The following is an 18,347-nucleotide window of genomic DNA, read 5'->3' as shown; positions in this document are numbered from 1 at the left end:
CCTAGCTATGGAAGTTTGTTAAGCCAGTTCTTGAAGCTGATATAAGTATCTTCCAATATCTTAAGTATGGTATGAAAACTTAGTATTGTCTGCCTTGGTAAAGGCAGTTCAGGTGGAATGTATTTTACAATCTAAATGTTAAAGAGCTTTAGATGTGTGCTAGTGCTGCTACTTCTGTAGAACAGGGAAAGAAGCAGGAAAGATCAAACAAACCTTTTCTTTGTACCATCTTTGTAGGAGACTGGGGTTCTGCACCTAAGCAGTCACATTTTCCAACCCAGATGCAGAAAGACAGTGCTTTCCTTAAAACTAGTTCACCCCTCTGGGAATAATATCTTCATTAGATTTAAACCATTTTATGCTCACTGAACCGAGCAATTCCCCCCTGAACAATTCTAAGAATTAGATTCATAAAATTTTCCTAAAATACCACCGATCTTCCTCACAGAACTGCTGTTCCTAGGTTGTCCTTTAAAGAAGGTAAATGTGTACTTGTTTTCTGTGAAGTAGCTATAGAAATGGTGTAAAAGTTAAGATTTAAATCTATCAGCTCTAAAGAAACTGCTTCCTTGTTCACATCTCATCTGTAAAGCGTGATTTGCTAATAGCTTCATCAGTCTGCGGAAAAAATCCCATTGCCTATTTTTTCTTTCAAATCTCTATCAAATAAACGTCTATAGAGCATGCATTTTAGAGATGTCTTAAAGAAGGCAGCTGTGCTCATCTTTAGAAGATAAGTTTCTTTAATTAGTTGATAGTTTTACTTCCCCTTTACCTTAACTTTACCTTTTTAACAAGGTAGCTTACAGCAAAACTGAAGAAAAATCAATTAAAATATAAATGAAAGGCCATGAATTCAGAAAATGCAAAACCCAAAGAATTACAAGGTTCCTTCCTTAAAGATGATTTTGGTTCCAAAACCCTGCCAGATGAGTCAGAACCTGGAAGCTCTTGAAATTAAGATGTGCTGACAATGAAGATCACTCAGTCTTCCCAGCATTCAAGAAAGTCAGTTCTAACTAGCCCTCTATTGTCTCTCGTATATACCTAGAAGATAATCCCCAGCCCCCACCCCACTCTCAGCCCCACCAGTTGGCATTCAACCCGTCTACACTTTCGTTTCCCACAGCACTGCCAGATGTTCTTATCTATGTAACCTTTCCCAATTCCTTCCCATTCCCCTCCCCCCCCCCCCCCCCCCATCATGGCCTCTCTTCATGTCAGGACAACCTGGGCAGTCTTTTCCCACACTGCATCCAGCTTCTTGACAAGGAGGAATTAGCCTGCTCTCTGAAAGTATCAACATGCCCTCCTTTGCAAGTTTCCCCAAACCTGGAAGTAGATGCAGAGAAAAGTGTCTCCTCCATTGCCACTTAACATGCCTCTCAGAGTGACTATCTGAGCACACTCGGCACCTTCTGAAGAAGTCCTTTTGTGGCCAGTTGATACAACCTTCAAAGTCCAAAGCCTGAGGGGCTCACCGGATTCAAGTGCAAACAGCAATACTGCCCTCAGTCCAAAGGAATGTTACTCTAAGTCTGAAAATTGAACTCAATTCATAAGAGATTTAAGGAACTAAAGAATTTCCCCCCCCAATCTCTGATGGCCTTTAGGAGGCCTAGCGATATCCTGGAAATTAACTGATACAAAGCAAAATGAACAGTTTATTTAATCCCAATTTTATGTTGTACTGTGTACTACACTAAATAAAAACAGTACAAGAAATATCTCATTCTGAAATACACTGGTACAAACTAGAAAGACTGTCACCAAGGAGGCTGTCCAGACCTTGAAGCTTGGCTGCTGTGTCGGACTGGATGAGAGCTAACAAATTGAAATTGAATCCGGACAAGACAGAGGTCCTACTGGTCAGTCGCAAGGCCAAACAGGGCATAGGGTTACAGCCTGTGTTAGACGGGATTACACTCCCCCTGAAGACGCAGGTTCGCAGCTTGGGAGTGATCCTGGACTCATCGCTGAGCCTGGAACCCCAGGTCTCGGCGGTGGCCGGGAGAGCTTTTTCACAATTAAAACTTGTGCGCCAGCTGTGCCCGTACCTTGGGAAGTCGGATCTGGCCACGGTGGTCCACGCTCTTGTTACATCCCGGATAGATTACTGCAACGCACTCTACGTGGGGTTGCCTTTGACGACTGTTTGGAAACTTCAATTAGTCCAGCGGGAGACACTCCCCGGGGAAATTAGATCAGCGACATCCCACCTTTCCTTTAGAAGGAAATTAAAAACATGGATGTGGGACCAGGCGTTTGGGCAATCTGGCAGATAAATAAAGGACGGCAACGACGGATAGGAATAGACAATGTGGAACGAACTATGGACTCCGAGTTGGCGAATGCTGTGCTAGAGATTGGCTTACTGACGGTGATATATATTGTTGTTTTAACTGTTTAACTGCTGTTTTTATACGTTTATTGTATTATGAAAGCATCAAATTGTGCCATTTTGTAAGCCGCCCTGAGTCCCCCCTCGGGGGTTGAGAAGGGCGGGGTAGAAGTATACTAAATAAATAAAGAGCAGCATCAAAACAAGCCAGGGAGCAGAAAGGACAAGTTCAATGCTTGGGAAGAGTAGTCTAAGCAAACTACATATATTTGGTAGTGTTCTGGTTGTCACTCTATGTGTGAAGAGACAAATAACTTTTCCCAACCCAAATAATTATTACATGATTAAAAAATGAGTAGGAAGTGGCAAATTAGCTGGTACTATGGAACACTGAAGCAAATGGTAGATTTGCATGAAGTTGAAAGGAGTGATAAATTGGATAGGAAAGGATGGAACATTAAAGCTTAACTGAATCTGTCCGTTCAATAAGAGCTTCAATCCAGAGTTGGCCTCCATGACGTTTTAGAGGGAACGTGATTCTTGATTCATCTTCCTGGAACAAAATAGGAGATGGCCTGCATGGAGAAGGATTTTATTTAAACAAAATCCTCCTTTCTGTGCATCAATTGAATCAAAAAGACTGCCACAGTTGGACTGCCATGGCTCAGTTCAATTCCTGGCTTTTATATGCTTTGTGCACCGACCTTTAGAATTATGATCTATCTATTTGGACCTTCAAATAAAAGACACAGGTAGTTTGTGTATAATTCCAAAATATAGGCTCTAGTATTTAGACAGGATCTAGTATTTAGACTTTTTTTCTGATTCTCTTACCATTGCCATTTCAAATAGCCATTTTCCAGCCATTATCATTCTATTATTTGAGGTTCAGACCCTGCTGAAGTTTCAAAAATCAAAGGTGTGCCTAAACTCTCCAATAATATTGTTTATTGTCTGGAGGCACCTGCAGTCTTCAGCGAGCTCAAATGACTTTCTTCTGCAGCCACTGTTAGTGGCAGCCACTTCTTGATAGTAAAGCTTCAGGGCATAGAAGGAAGAAAAGCCAACTGAAAATGAGAAACCACAGCTCAACAAAAGCAGGTTTGGTTTATTTGAATGATTTCATTAAATATCTACAAAGAAGGTAACAAACGGCAGCACAAAGCGCAATCATACAGGAAGCGCAATGCCTGGATTTAGTGCAAAACATACCATTAACTACGGCCAGGGAAGCCCAAGGTTTGAATTCTTTTTATTTATTTGTTTTTACAGTGTACATTGTTAAATAATGTAAAGAAAACATCTGTAATTCAGAACAGATCTTGTGGAAAAAGGTACTCAAAAGTGTAATATTAACACAAAATAATTTAACAGTTCAGTAGCATTAGTTCATTCTTCTAGACTTCAGTTATTTCATCCACAGGAGGGAAATCAACGTTAAATAAAACCAGCACTTTTCAGTGAAATCCTGACCTCAAACATATTAAACCAAAATACCACCCTTGTGCAACACTCAGTTGACTAGTTCCTCTATCACAAAGTGGCATCTTTCTCATCTCTGCTCTTTTGCACTTCCTGCACATTAGCCTCAACTCCTGTTGTTGCCTTTAGGATCCTTAGCTGCAGAATAGAAAGCACAACTTTTCAGATTTTTTTCCCCCTGCAGGAAGCCTTAGGCTCATATTTGCCCATCCTAATTGTGCACACTTTTTCCCTTTTCTTTAAGTCTGGTAACTTGTTGAAACCCAGCACCTCAGTTATTCAGCCCCCATGTCCAATCTATCTTCCTAACAAAGCCACTGTAAGCTTCAACTTGAGGTGAATGGATGGAAAGAAAGACCTGTGCATATGTTTGAGGGAAGAGTGAAACCAAGTATAGAAAGAACAAACTCCCTGCTAACTTTAGAGAAACTTCAAGGGCGGGGTAAAGGGGGGGGGGAGAGACACCTCTCCTTAGTATACAAGTCTCTAGACCAGCAGTAGAGCTGTTCCCAAATACAAAGCAGAAGTACTTTGACCCTTCACAGCCTGCTGCAGCAATACAGATAATACTAGTTGGTTGCAGTATTTCATTTGAACAAGGAATTAGTATTTTAAGGTAGAAAGAGGAAGGCGAGCGGAAAGTAGGAGATATAGTACACCTACCAGAAGGCAACAGTTAGTTACAGTCATGGTACCAGTTTTAAGTTCTTTACACATAGAACAAAAACAAGTTGGTTTTTGATAGTGGCTGTTTCAAGTGTATCCATCCTTGGCAATTGATGCTGTGCCAGGAAGATTTGCTCCTGGCCTTTCTGGATTAAATCAGGGGGGGAACAGATCCCAGCAGACACAATCCCTCGCTAGAGTGATAGCTCTAAGCCCTTAACAAACTGCCCTTACAAAAAACCTTTATCACTTTAAAGTCAGTCCACCCATAGGAGCTACCCTTCCAAAGATTTCTCTTCCTCCTCATTTCCTCTGTTCCTACACAGCCCAGCTCTTACTCTGCTCATTGTATTTACTCATTTCAGCAACTTCACACTAATCCATCCTTGCTGCTGTGTCAATAGCACTGGTTCCCCCCAAGAATCTATAGCTTTGCTTTTTTCAACATACAACTGCAGAAGCTCCCCCTCCAACTCCAGCTCTAGACACTATTACAGTAATAAACATCCAATGTGTTGTTACGCCTTTGGCATTCCAGTGACTATGTTCAAATAACTTCCCTTTCTCTTCTGCCTTTCCCTCTGCCTGTCTAAAGTCTGCTGGGAAGGTGATGCTAACTGCAGAAGCAATAAAAGTCCAAGGCACTAAAATATCCAGCAAGCATACTGGGAGAACAGACAAGTATTCAAGTACATTAATTTATACAATTATACATTCACATTTATCTAATACAATGAAAATAAAAAGGAAAAAAGTTAAAGTGTCTCCAATACGTATCAGGATATAGCTAGCTTTTTCCCCATTTTTTTTCCTTTTTAACTGTTTAACCCTCTATAATCCACTCATTTTTTTAAACTACTGTTGTCCAACAACATTTATATATCACAGTGTTTCCACATCAAAACTGATGGTAAGTACATGTCCGCAGGGAACTTTTAAAAATTTATCTTCTAAACAATTTAAATTGCTCTAATGCTGCAGTCAAAGCTGTTAATATCTTTTACTTAAAGCGGTAATGACCTATCTCAAAGCATGGGCTGTGCCCCGTCAGCTCAGGATCTTCGACGTGATGGCTTGAAGGAAAGGGCAGACAAAATGGTTCAATTTCTCAGAGTTAAAAAAACAAAACATCAAACTAAAGATTCATGCTGGAATGAACAATAATTCTCCCATCTCAACCCGTGGGTATTTGGCCTCTGCAGCCAAATTAATTTTACAGCACAAAGCCATTGGCTTGCATGGTGATTTCCATTTCTACACATTCTGCCACACAAAAGAATGAAAGGAAGCACGTCCCATCATGGAAGATCCTGATCACCCTTCTCCCCATCTTCAGAATAGAGGGCTTTTCCTTGCTGAGAGCACAGAGCAACCGTTAAGAGGGGGAAATTCACCCCCTCTGGGCATCAGGAGTCTCTTCACTGCAGCCTAGTAATTGATTCAAGGCCCCATCTCCTCCCCTCCCCCCCAAGGTCTACCCAGCAGTGTATCTGGGTCTCATTAAGTGGTCCGCAGATTAGATCCGGGGGGGTTACTAATAGATTTCTGCAAATTGCTGATGTTGAAGTTTTGCAATGAGGCAGCTGCTACAGGCTGGAATTGGCCTAAAGGTGGCTGTGCTGGACCACCTGTCCCACTCCAGGGAGGTACAAAGGGCACTGTTGGGTAACCGTACGGCTGAGGGGGGCACATAGCCTTTGTGAAGTGACCTAAAGAGGTAGCAGATGCTGCAGAGATTGGTGTAGCACCAAGGGAGGACGTCATCGAGATGCAGAGCTGGCTTGGTGCAGAAAACTTTCTTGCCATGCCTGGGCCCTAAAACAGAAACCCAACCCAAGGGTAAATTATTTGAGAAATATTTCTACATTTTCAACAGTATTATCTAGTTAACATTCTCCCTCACAACCTTGGCAGATTACTCAAATTAACATTACATTGCTTCACTGAAAGTCAAATAATACTATCAGAGCATTCACCCAGACCAAAAACCTACCTCATAGTTGCCATGTCCTTTGCCTGCTTTCTTGCCAGAGAGGTTCATGGCATCACGGGCCCAGTTATCCACCAACTTGTGCAGGTCGTCAGTAAAGGTCCCTTTCCGGCTAGAGGCAGGAGGCTGAGATTGAGGCGCCTGGCTGTTCACTGTACCTCCAACTGTATTTGTACTGCTGGTCCCTAAAAAAGCAAAGGAATGACTGCCATTTAACTTGATGGGTTATAATTTCATAAGGGCCACCAAAGCTATAGCTACAATGGAAAACAAGAAAGAGCAAGAGTTTTAAGAGCCATGCACATGAGTTCTACAAATCAGCACTAGGACATAATGAAGAGGAAGGGTTCTAGGGCTCAGCTAGCAATTTCTCTGCTATTAGGTTAATTACATAACCGCATGTTATTTTTTCCAGATCAGTGGGTAGTTCACAAATTTGCCCTTTTCTACTAGAGGGTGAATTAGATTTTGGCATTAATGACTAGGCCACGATAGTTCCCTCTGTACAGTCAACATGTGCCTATTATACTGAATTTACACCACTACTAACCCTGCCGACTCAAATAACATACAGTAACCATATGGACTGCAGCTCTGTTCTGTAGATGGAATATATAAAGTGGACGAACTCATTATTGGAAATGGGTATTCATACTACTATCAGCAACTATCTGGAAGGATGCACCAAGAACCTGTCGGCCTAATACCCAAACATAAGGACAGCCAAAGATGACTGGCAACCAATCCTTAATGAATCAAACTCAGGTGGTGGCTTCCTGGGAAACCTGCACATCTGTACCTAATTTTTGAGAAATGCTTCCATTCCATGAATAGTATACGTACAGCGCTTGGTGGAATCAAATAGTAAGAATGAAAGAAAGCACAATATAATCAATATTCTGGTCTGATAACTATTCAGTGGCAAATCAATAACGGAATGATGTGGAAAGCAGGATTTGCTTTCCATCATTGATTACTCATGAAGCAGCAACCTAAATACAAACGTTTAAGAGTGCTGATAATCACAAAACAAATCTTGAGCACCATGACAACTTCACCTCACATTTCCAGAAAATGAAGTGAAATCAGCTGGCTATACAGAAATTCTAGCCAGGCAAATGTCTGAAGTACAGTTCAAATACTATATTGAAGAAGAATAAACCTGAATCCAGTGAAAAACTACCCCTTTCAGTACAAAGGGAGAAAAGATATGTGTATCCACAACAAGAGCAACTTAAGGCATCCAGTTAAACAGCACATTAACTTTACCTAACTACTTCCCCAAGACTGGGACAGAAAGCATAACAGTGTCAAATCTTACAGAAGAGTTACAGGAAGGGGCCAATAATTACTCCTTGCACAAGTTTAAATTTGTAAGTCCTGGCAATTCCTCCTTACCATTTAGGGTCTTGTAATTATAAGAAAAGCCGCTGGTACTTGCAACTGAACTTTGGACCCTGCTTCTGAGGGAAGAATTGGCCTCCCTAAATCCAAGCCAAATTAGGCATGAATACAAAACATCTTTCTTAGTTCCAGCAACTGAGCAAGGTGAGATTGCACTGTGAAAAGACTTACAAGCAGATAATGCTAGCTAAGGTGTTGAAAGAGGCAGCTTTCTGTCCAAAACTGAACTGAAAAGAGGGAATTGATGCATATCCACATGCAGGGGAGGTGAAGGAGGAAGAGTGGCCCTGTCCAGGTAAAGGGGAGGAATGCAGAGTGAAACAGTAGTAATACTATAATTACACATCATGTGCAAAGGAAACTCTATTTTCAATGCAAAAGGATTCACCCATGTGGCACGAGAGGGACTAGAACACAGACATGTGCCTACTGATAAAGGAGCAGCCAGAGGAATAACCAGTACAAATAGTAGGTAATAGTGAGGGAAAGAAGAAATAGCTTGACACAATGTACCAACAGGTGTGTTCAGTATATTTTGCTGTCAACAGTCTCATGCAGGGATTCAGCACATACCCTTCAGTCCTTTCCTGATGGCCAGAATCTACATGACCGCTCCTCAATATAGTGCCCAGACAGTGAGCATTTTAAACACAACTTGTTATTACTATAGCTCAAAATGTGGAAGGGAATGAATCCTTAAATGTGAGCTAGGATCTCACAATGCAATACTCAACTTTGTTTTGCTAGGTGTTTGTAATACATCATATTTTCTCAGTATCTTTTCATGCTATTAAGTTAAGAAGGATTGTGATATTAAATATGAGACTACCGAAAAGCTTCTACTTCTGGGCTTGTAAGAAGCCAGATTTCAGACATTCAAGATATTGAACCAGCCATCAAGAAGAGACTGACACACACTTATATCAGTGACAATGGAAAATAACCTCCCTCCAATCTTGCTCAGTCACAGCAAACATTACAGAATCTTATTTTGGCTATTCATAATAATGAACAAAAGAAGAGGCTCCTCCCTCAGCCTGCAGACCATATAATTGCATCAAATTTCCTGAGCATCCTACCTCTTTCACTTGTGAATTCAGTTCACTCCATTTTTCTTGTATCCACATAAATGGCTCCCCCCACCACCCACCCCTCCTCACACTGCTGGCACACTGTAAGGGCACTGGGGTATTTGCTCTGCTTGTAAGATATGGAGGTTCTCTACAAATGGACCAGTGCTTCAGTTACACCCCTTTCAACATGGTCAGTGCAAAGAAAGCATGAGAAAATATTTTTGCATTCCAATCAAAGATGTTGCAATTACCGATGCTAATTTATACACCCTTCAGCATCACTGATCATAGCCAAGGTGTACACAGTGTGGCTGAAGGTTAAGGTAAGCCCTTCCAGTGAGGAACAGTAGTCATGAGGTGGCCAAGTCTCTTGCCAGATTAGTCCAGAAAAACCAATTAGAAAGGGCAGACAAAACACGCAAGACAGATGCTGTGCTCAAGAGAGATTCAGGGAGGTTAAACTTCAGGGATCAGAGGGAAACTCAAACATTGCAGCTTGGCAGTCAGAGTTTAGAAATAACCAAAATGCAATAATTACTACAGAGCTGGTTGCAAGGGCAGACTTTTTTCACCATCTTCCCTGAAGCACAAAGAGAAAGCAATTTGTTAAACAGTGAGAAACATTTAGTGTCAAGCAAAGAGCACAAAAAGCCTGGCGAGAAAAAGAGGAGAATACAAGAGCACACTGTCACTTGGTGACACTGCTCAACTCTTTAGAGAGGTCTTCCACAATGCAAATTACACACAAAGGTGACTTTTAACAAGTGGAAGTGTGTTAATCACATTTAGTTGCAGAATTCCTACAGCTTCTAAAAATGTCAACAGACTAGAATTGTGGTTTTGTTATTTGACAAATAACAAATAGGTAAATGAATCAGTTTGGGTTAGGTCTCTCGAACACCTCCAATTTTGAAATCTGCAAACTGGGACTAAAAGTCAAAGCAAACCTGAACACTGGACTAAATACTTATTTTTTTCTCCTATTAATCTGATAACTATTTTTAAATACAAAAGGAATGGCACAAAACCCCCTCAAAACAAACCCTAAAAGGTTATTTTGGTGTCATGAAATAAATTCAGTTTATATTACAATCGTTGAAAAGATGACATCCTTCAGAGCACCACTCTATTTCCTGGAATGTCAGTGCCACCAGAGACAGGTACAAACCTACTGAATCTTTCCCACTTTTTCTCCAACTACACAGACAAATCATTTAGTTCTTTGTCTAGCTTCTTAACTTCTAACAAAGATCTTTCCTCTTCTTCATTTCAGAATGGATGATAGGAGGTTAAGTCAAAGACTGAGATAAATTTTTAACACTGTACACAAATTGAGGATCAAGCCAAGCCATGCCTTTTATTAGCATCACCTACATTCACAAGACAGCTGCAAAAAAATTGATAGGCAAGGGTAGATGGCACTAGCCTAAATCCAATAGTTGGGGAGACCACCCAAATAGATGGGACTTGTGTTAGTTGTGACTAATAAGTCCTGTCACTTTCAAGAGATCTAACTTTACAGAATAAGACCGTGAGGTTTATCCTACTTCATTTGCCATTACCATGAGGCAACCAAATACTACTTTATGTTTTCTTCCTCATGATGCTTAGTCCATAAAGGTAACTTCTCATAATGTCATGAGGAGTCAATTTTTAAAACTAGAACAAATGCACAGTGTGAATTAGTTATATCCTTGCCACCCACTGAAAATCCTTCAAGATTTAAATGAAGGCTTACTTGTTCTCTCTTGATTTATTATAATCTGATATTTTCTAACAGTGATTTAGCATTTCCTTAGCCCTGAATGAATCTCTATTGCCTTCGTAATTTTCTGCCTGGACCTTCAACTGCATTACTATTAACAAGCCTGAGATGGGGAGGAGTTGCACCGTTTTCAGATTATGATTTGGATAGGATTTTGATTGTTTTTGCTTTGTTTTGCAGATCTATATGGACTGATAGTCATAGTATGTTTGATACATTAAATTAATAAGGCAGTAAATGTATCGTGTAGTATTATCATTGCTTCAAGCAACCGAAAAATAAATCCAGTGAAAATGAAGTAGTGTAAAATTCACCTCCTAATTTTGTTAAAAAACAAAACAAAACAATTCTCTGAAATCAAATGTGATCATCTCATGATTCCCACTGCAGCTACCATGGAACAGTCTGTCAGAAATTGCTGCTTTACTGGCTGCAAACCCAGAATATTCCTAGCCTGTAGGAGCTGGTGCTCAGTATGTATGGACAATTCTTTAATCAACAGGGGACTTTGTTTATATTGAAAGTATGGGAGGAGGAATAAAACCTGGAATCACCCCCAGGAAAAACAATTGTACTCAGTGCAGGGGAGTACTTAAAATCTGTCACATAAATAAACCCCCTTTATTCCCTCACATGTCATCATTCTGCCTAATTTGAGAAGTAGTTTGCACACCGATTCTATCAACTATGTGTAAAACAACAACTGATTTTAGAATCCAATTCATATTTTTAGAACGCTGATTATTTTAATATGTGTATTTGGTTTGAATGTTTACTTAAATGTGTGATAGTTCTTGAAGCATGAGATATATAGCTCTAGAAAGCAAAACCTGTGTAATGTGCTGCAAAATGGTGTGCCAAGCAGCACATGAGATGCTGCAAGAGAAATATTTATACTGAAAAGATCTTAGTCACATTTATTATTGAATCTCCCTTCCAAATCACAGAAGTGGAAAAGACCCACACTACCAATACTATCTTCTAATTCATGGTCTCATAAATCACTCCTATGGCAAACACTACAACATGGAACATCTGCTCCTGAACATATTTATGCAACTCATGAGTTAACATAAATAACTCCTCCTCAGGGGAGGAATAGAAAATGAAATGTGGGAGGAACACACGAGCAAAGCTACCCATTTTCTGCTTTAAAATTAACAAATACAGTAAAATGTACAAAGTCCAAAAAGGCATTAGCCATATCCCTTTCTGGGCTGATTACCATCCTGATTTAAAGTGCACCTATGGAAAATGGGGTGTTGTATTTCTGGCATAACAACGACTCTCACAGCACACAAATTCCTCAACCTAACAAAACTGCTGTTGAGTTCATGTGAAGTAGTGGGAATATCCTACCACGTACACAATTGAACTCAATCTAATAATGATCAGCCCAGAATGATATGCCCTGCCTCTCAGAGCTGTGTGATTTAACCACGTAGTTTGCAGCACAGCTTCTAAGTGAACTATCAGGAAGGGGTCTGCATCTGTGGACATGGCTTTTACAGCATCTATTTCTATTCCCCATAGGGAAGCCTATACACCTAAGGCAAGGAGTCATAAAAAGGACTTCTTGATACCTGAAGCTCTATTTAAAATATGAAGAGAACTGTCACCAACACAGCCTTTTGGCTGAGCAACCAAATAACAATTTCAGTAGGATGCTTTCTGCAAGATAATATTTAAGAGCAACTCAGCCAAGCCCTGGAGTTGGAGAGATACAAGAAGGCAGATGTGAATGGACGGCATGTGACAACAGATCCAAGTAGCAGAAAACAAAAAGACGAGGAAGGAGTAAAGGTGTTACACACAAAGAGCCAAGCAGGGCGTACTCAGAAATCGGGTCCTCCTGCCACCAGGCTTGAATGTCACCCGCTCAGATGCACAGTTAAACTTCACACAGCCTGTGGTAAAACAAAAAGGGGGAAAACAAGGAGAAGAAAAGAGACAGAACACAACTACAAGATGTTAGAAAACTCTAGACTGGAGTGGTGAAATGCACTAGCAAGACACAAGAAAAAGAGCTTAAATCAGTAGAGCATATGCAAGACATAAAGTGCTCTGCCCCCACCTGCATAACTATCAAGACTCATACTGCTGTCTTCTAATAGTTAACCCAGAAGAAAGAGGGCTGCATGCCACAAGCAATGTAAGTCATAAGAGAGGCACATATTGACATAGTACATGATACTATTTGTAGACATGAACAGTTCAGATTAGTAGGGCTCATGTGATCCAGAGAAACAACCAGAAATTATCTTCTGCCTAAGAGTGGTATATATTTTCTTATTCTATTTTTAGTCAGCTTTCCCCTTGAAATTCACACACTGCAACTCTTAGCCATGTCTGAATTCAAAGACAAATACTACATACATTATCAGTGAGGGGGAAAAATTAGAAAGCCATCACTTCTAAAGGTCCAATGTATATATAAAGGAAGGTTTCTAACATAAAGAAGAGTCATCAAGAGGCCAGAAACTTTTAACTTGGATAAGGCCACAATACCTCTAGGATAAGTGTAGTCTTGCAACAGCTGCTTTAAGCATTCCCTTCCATCATCTCCATATGGCAGAATACGGAGGACACTGGAACATTCACTGTAATATCCCTAATTTTACTTTCTGGAGTGTTCCAGGCCTGTCCAGATTCATCATATGAAGAAGTTTAAAATGTAGGAAGGCAGTGAATCTCACACCTCAACTCTCAATGAAGTCTGTCTCTATCATCCACAATATTTACCTTGGCCTGGCGCAGAAAGGCTTGGTATGGAAATGGCACCATCACTAGTAAAGGCAGAGTAGAGGTTCTCACTAGAAGGAGAAGGTTTCAGGGGCTGTAACAGATGGTTCTGTCCTGTCTCTGGGACACTGCCAGGAGGATGGAGGGTCTGCTGTTGGGGCAAGACTGAAGGTGCGCTCTGAGCAGACAAATTTCCTGTAACGTGGGGCGGGGGGAGGTTTAGGAGAGCAAATCATTAGAATGGCAATATGATGGACACCCAGTTACCTCATCCCAGAGGAGACTAAACGGTGCCAAAACACTAGCTATGAAGGAACCCTTCAGTGGGATCAATATTATGAGGGGGAAAAGCAACTGATAAATATGCGCATGACAAAAGAGAACATGCAGGGAAGGCTATAGGCATCCAGTGGGGCTTTCTGTGTGTACCTGCTATTCTACTTCGCCGGGTAAGGGAGAATTACTTTATTTATTTACATATTTATATCCCATTTTTTAAAAAACATTTCCCCCACAAGATAGCTAACAACGAACACACCAAATACATGTATCAACTGTAAATGCCCTACAGGAATACACTATAGTAAGCCTTTTTCTTTCTTTTTTCTTCATTGTGTGCAACCCATCATTGTGGGTTTTTTAAATTGCAATTGAAAAATGTGGAGCAAGTTATTGAGCCGCTTAGGAATGTAGCTTTGGTGTTATAGGAAGCTTGAAGGCATAGAAGGTGAATAATAAATGTCAGATTTGGACTTAAGTGACATGAGTTTTATCTCTTCACTCAACCTTCAGGTTCACTGGACAAACAATATCTTTCAGGTTAACCTGAATCACAGAATAAATAGGGATGACCACCAGAGATAGAAACCATTGCTTGGACTGCAACTCTCATTATCCCACACCACGGGCTACACTGGCCAAGGCTGATTACAACAGCAAGTTCAACAATATCTAGGACTGTGTGTTTTTGGTGTACACTTTGGTAAGATTTAAAAAAAAAAACTTCAACAGTAGCATATAGAAGAAAACAAGTACTTTTAGATATTATTTAAAAATAAATAAATCACAATAGCAAGTCCAGATTAAACAGCCTGCCAAAACAAAAATCTTAACAGACTACTAGACCAGGGACGTGTCTATCACAATCTCCATGTTGCCTTACCCAAAATCTGGGGGCTCTTATTACCCTGGGAGCTGCTGCGACTAGATCTGCTGCTTCTTCCTTTCGTAGGTCTTCTTCGCCTGCCTGAGAGAGGAGCAGCCGGAGGGATGATGACAGCTGGAGGTATCTTGCCCAGTTTTGTATAGAGCAGTTCTATCTCCAGCTTTTGCCGACTCTGAAGCTCTTGGATCTCCTTAAGGTGTCTAGGGAATAGAAAAATGGCATGTGTTGCTTCCTATCATAATGCCAAGTTACTTCAAACTTGAACTGGTAAGCAGAGAATATTAATTAGAATATTAATCGGGAGGGTCCTTGGGCAATATGGTATACATATGGGATCTGCAATACAATAGTAAAATTTATTCCCAATCATAAACAGAACTAATTGTATTTGGGGCTCCAAACTCAAGTAGAAGATTTTGTAACAATATAATCTGAGTGGGTGAAGAGAAGATACAGTTTTACAATGTGGGCAAACATACTTTTCACATTTGTTTTCTGAAACATACAAAGAGGACAGTTGCATTCACCATTCACTCACGTCCACAAACTAGAACACTACAAACTACAAGGAGACCTAGCAGGCAATTTCACTGTATCCCACATCCTGATCTTCCTCAACAGAAAGTCTATTTAACTTTCACACCTTTTTTTCTGTATTGCCAAAAGCAATATGCTCACATCTTGCTAAGAAATTATCAGGGAAGCCCTTGGTGAGATTCCTCAGGATCCCAGTTGTAACAAGGACATAAGAAATGTGCACACTGCACTTTCTTAGGTGACCTTTTTCTATCTTGAGTTTTATAACTTGCTGTAAGTTTTTGTATAGCAATTTATAAACTCTGAGTAGAAAAATGTATCAAAAAGTGCTGTATATTTTTGTGAACCCAGGATTGTGCACTGGTTTCAGATTGGATTGGGGATCCAAGAGACCAGTGTTCAAATTCTTGATCAGCCATAGAAACTGATTGGCAAACTTCCCCAGAATAAGTTATCAAGAAAACCTTGTGATAGGATTACTATAAATTGGAACTGATCTGTGGATATGCAGCAATTAATATGTTTTTGTATCCCCAATTGTTTTCCAAAGTTCTCTTTAATTACACTATGTAACAAAATTTTGAAAAAAAAATCTGTTCCTGGTTTAAAGATAGTTGTTATACTCCAGAAATTTAATTTTTGTGGCTACCACAAACTATGCTGAATTGGTTGAGACTCGATGAGATGTTCATTAAATAACTATAGAAAAATGTGCTGCAAGATGTTCTGCAAAACAAATTTTTTGCAGTTTAACTTTTTCCATATTTTTATGATAGAACCAATTAGGAAATGACATTTATAACCCAGGAACAAAAATCCTGTTACATATTGTTATCACCAGATATTTTACATCAGTTATTACTTGTTGCTTTTGATAGTATAAAATTTCTTGTAAGCTGTGTTTCTATATGTTTACTTTTGATTTTGAACTTGATTTTTCACTATTTTCATTATTTTAATCATATACACAAATTACACAGACGGGGAAAGTTTTCAGCCAAGACTTTTCACAAATTAGTCCACAAAAAAACCCAACTTACTTCTCCCGCAATTGCCGTAGCTCACACTTCAAATCTTCATCTTCTATGTCTGACTCATTATCACTGCTCATGTAGGAGGAGTTGAATGAGTTACTAAGGCTTTGGACTGGAAGACTGATTTTTGACCCAGGCGGATGAACAGAGTCTGGACTGCCTGCACCATCATCCAGCTCCTTAGTGGCACCACTCAAGAAGGCAGCTTCCAACTCAGAAGAAGGCCCATTCAGATGCAGAGAAGATCGCCTTTCTGCCACTTGTGATTTAGGAGTTGTGTGTGGAGAAGAAACATGCTCAGACAGAGGGACTATTGCAGGGATCTCACTTTCTACACAGGTCACTTCATCTTGAGTTCTAGACACAGAAAAGCGACCCACTTGGTCTGCTGTTGTTGTCACCTGGAAACGCCCAACCTTGGTTGGCTGTAACTGCATGCTGGAAGTGTGTGAAAAGACTCCATCTACTGCATCTACTGAGGTACCAGCAACGACCTCAGCTGTTCCACTGGAGGTTGTCTTTATCAAAGTACTCTCTGGGCTGCTGCTAGACAAAGATGAGGATTCCGAGGTGGTTGTGTCAAAATGCTTGGGCTGACTTCCACTCTCTTTTTGGTCATCTACTGCCACTGAAACCTAGATATAATATACACATTATTATTTATATGCACACAGACACCTATCAGTGTGAGTTAAATTTTACAAGAGTCAATGCAGGGGGTCTTATTCAAAACAGGAGGAAATAAGGATGGAAACAGAATAAACATGGAAACGGTATGTGTTTGCTTCAGCTCCTTGTGCTGGGTTGGGTTACTGTAGGATGTTCAGCAGCGACTCATGTTCTGATGAACACAAATCAAACATAATATAAAGTACCTAGTTAATGCAAAAGTCATTACCATAAACTGTAACAATAATTGCAATTTTAGACAGATTTAAAGGGTAATGAAAACATTTATGTAGGAAGCCACTATCAATGGCTATCTATAGATTACCTGATATTGCAAAATGAAAATGCCAACCAATTATCTATCAAAATGAGGCTTTGATTTCTATAATTTTGTAGGTCAAATCTTTTTAAAATGTCTACGTAGAATTTAGGTGGTAGTATTTTGGAACTTTGATGCCCATCAAGCACAGTATTATTCCATACTCAGTTTCACCATATATAAAATAGGAGTAACCAAAACCACAATGCAACTATGACAAAAAGTGCTAAAGTATTCTAATACCTGAAAACGACCCATCTTAAGAACTGCAACTCCTGCAGTTGTAGTTGTGGCACACCTTTCTGCCTCCTGAGAATCTGAAACAGAAAATAGCAAAAGGAGTTAAGAAGAAATGATGAAAAATATTGTTCATTCCAATACATTCCAAAGAAACAGCAATTCTCACACTATCCATTACAAAGGATGCCAAGAACCTGTTTCCAGTAGTTGTGTGGATCTTAGGATTTAGTGTATGCAAAAGTTGCTTAAAAATATTGTTATCTTATTAACTATTGGGATTTGTGAATAATCTAGCATTACAAAAGAGAGAATGCATCTTTCCAATAAGTTACACCATCAAAATGACAGATTTGCGATGCATGCTGGGCCTTATCATAATCAAGCATTGTAAGAGTAAATGAGGAATTCGCTTCCCACCAAAAATACTGAACCTAACAAAATATATTACTCTGAAAAACAATTGATTGTTGCAGGCCATTTCAGCAGATGTATACATTCATTATTTGTCCTTACACCTTGGCTGCTGCAGAGCACATGCTCATGCTCCAATAGGACAATTTTTTGCTGAGGTAAAAGTTCCGAAAACACATCTTCTGTGATTATAATCCTATCATAATCTGGATTTTGTTCATTAGTTTTAGCAGTAGCAGGCAATACATTTTACTTTTCATTATTACCCATCAAAAAGATTTTACCAGTATTTGAAGGCTGTTCTGGTGCAGGAACCATTCCAGTAACTGCTGTAGAAGCTACAGATGGCACAGGCTATGAAAAGAAAACAAAGTTATGTTGGCATCAGCATAGCTTACTCTCTCTCCTTTTATTTTTTATTTTCTAATCCAGGATAATAATAGGACTGGGATAACTGAAAGGGACTCAATGGTTTTGTTAAGCCTCAGAAACCAAAGCAAAATACACAG

At 39.8% G+C, this 18,347-nt stretch overlaps 1 protein-coding gene across 1 annotated transcript in view; it reads right to left on the bottom strand.

The window, feature by feature from the left end:
- Positions 1–3,429: 3,429 nt before the first annotated feature.
- The window catches only part of WNK1 (WNK lysine deficient protein kinase 1), a 105,705-nt gene continuing 90,787 nt past the window's right edge, over positions 3,430–18,347 (bottom strand). Inside the window, 9 exon segments of the mRNA XM_060776740.2 lie at positions 3,430–6,304; positions 6,483–6,664; positions 9,495–9,536; positions 12,536–12,628; positions 13,464–13,658; positions 14,626–14,828; positions 16,206–16,834; positions 17,431–17,504; positions 18,123–18,192. Coding sequence (XP_060632723.2) covers positions 5,990–6,304; positions 6,483–6,664; positions 9,495–9,536; positions 12,536–12,628; positions 13,464–13,658; positions 14,626–14,828; positions 16,206–16,834; positions 17,431–17,504; positions 18,123–18,192 — 1,803 coding nt within the window. The 3' untranslated portion in view covers positions 3,430–5,989.

The sequence above is a fragment of the Anolis sagrei genome, chromosome 5 (assembly GCF_037176765.1).
Source record: "Anolis sagrei isolate rAnoSag1 chromosome 5, rAnoSag1.mat, whole genome shotgun sequence".
Lineage (NCBI taxonomy): Eukaryota > Metazoa > Chordata > Lepidosauria > Squamata > Dactyloidae > Anolis > Anolis sagrei.
The sequence above is the reverse complement of the archived record's forward strand: the minus strand, read 5'-3'. Positions and strand labels throughout refer to the sequence as shown.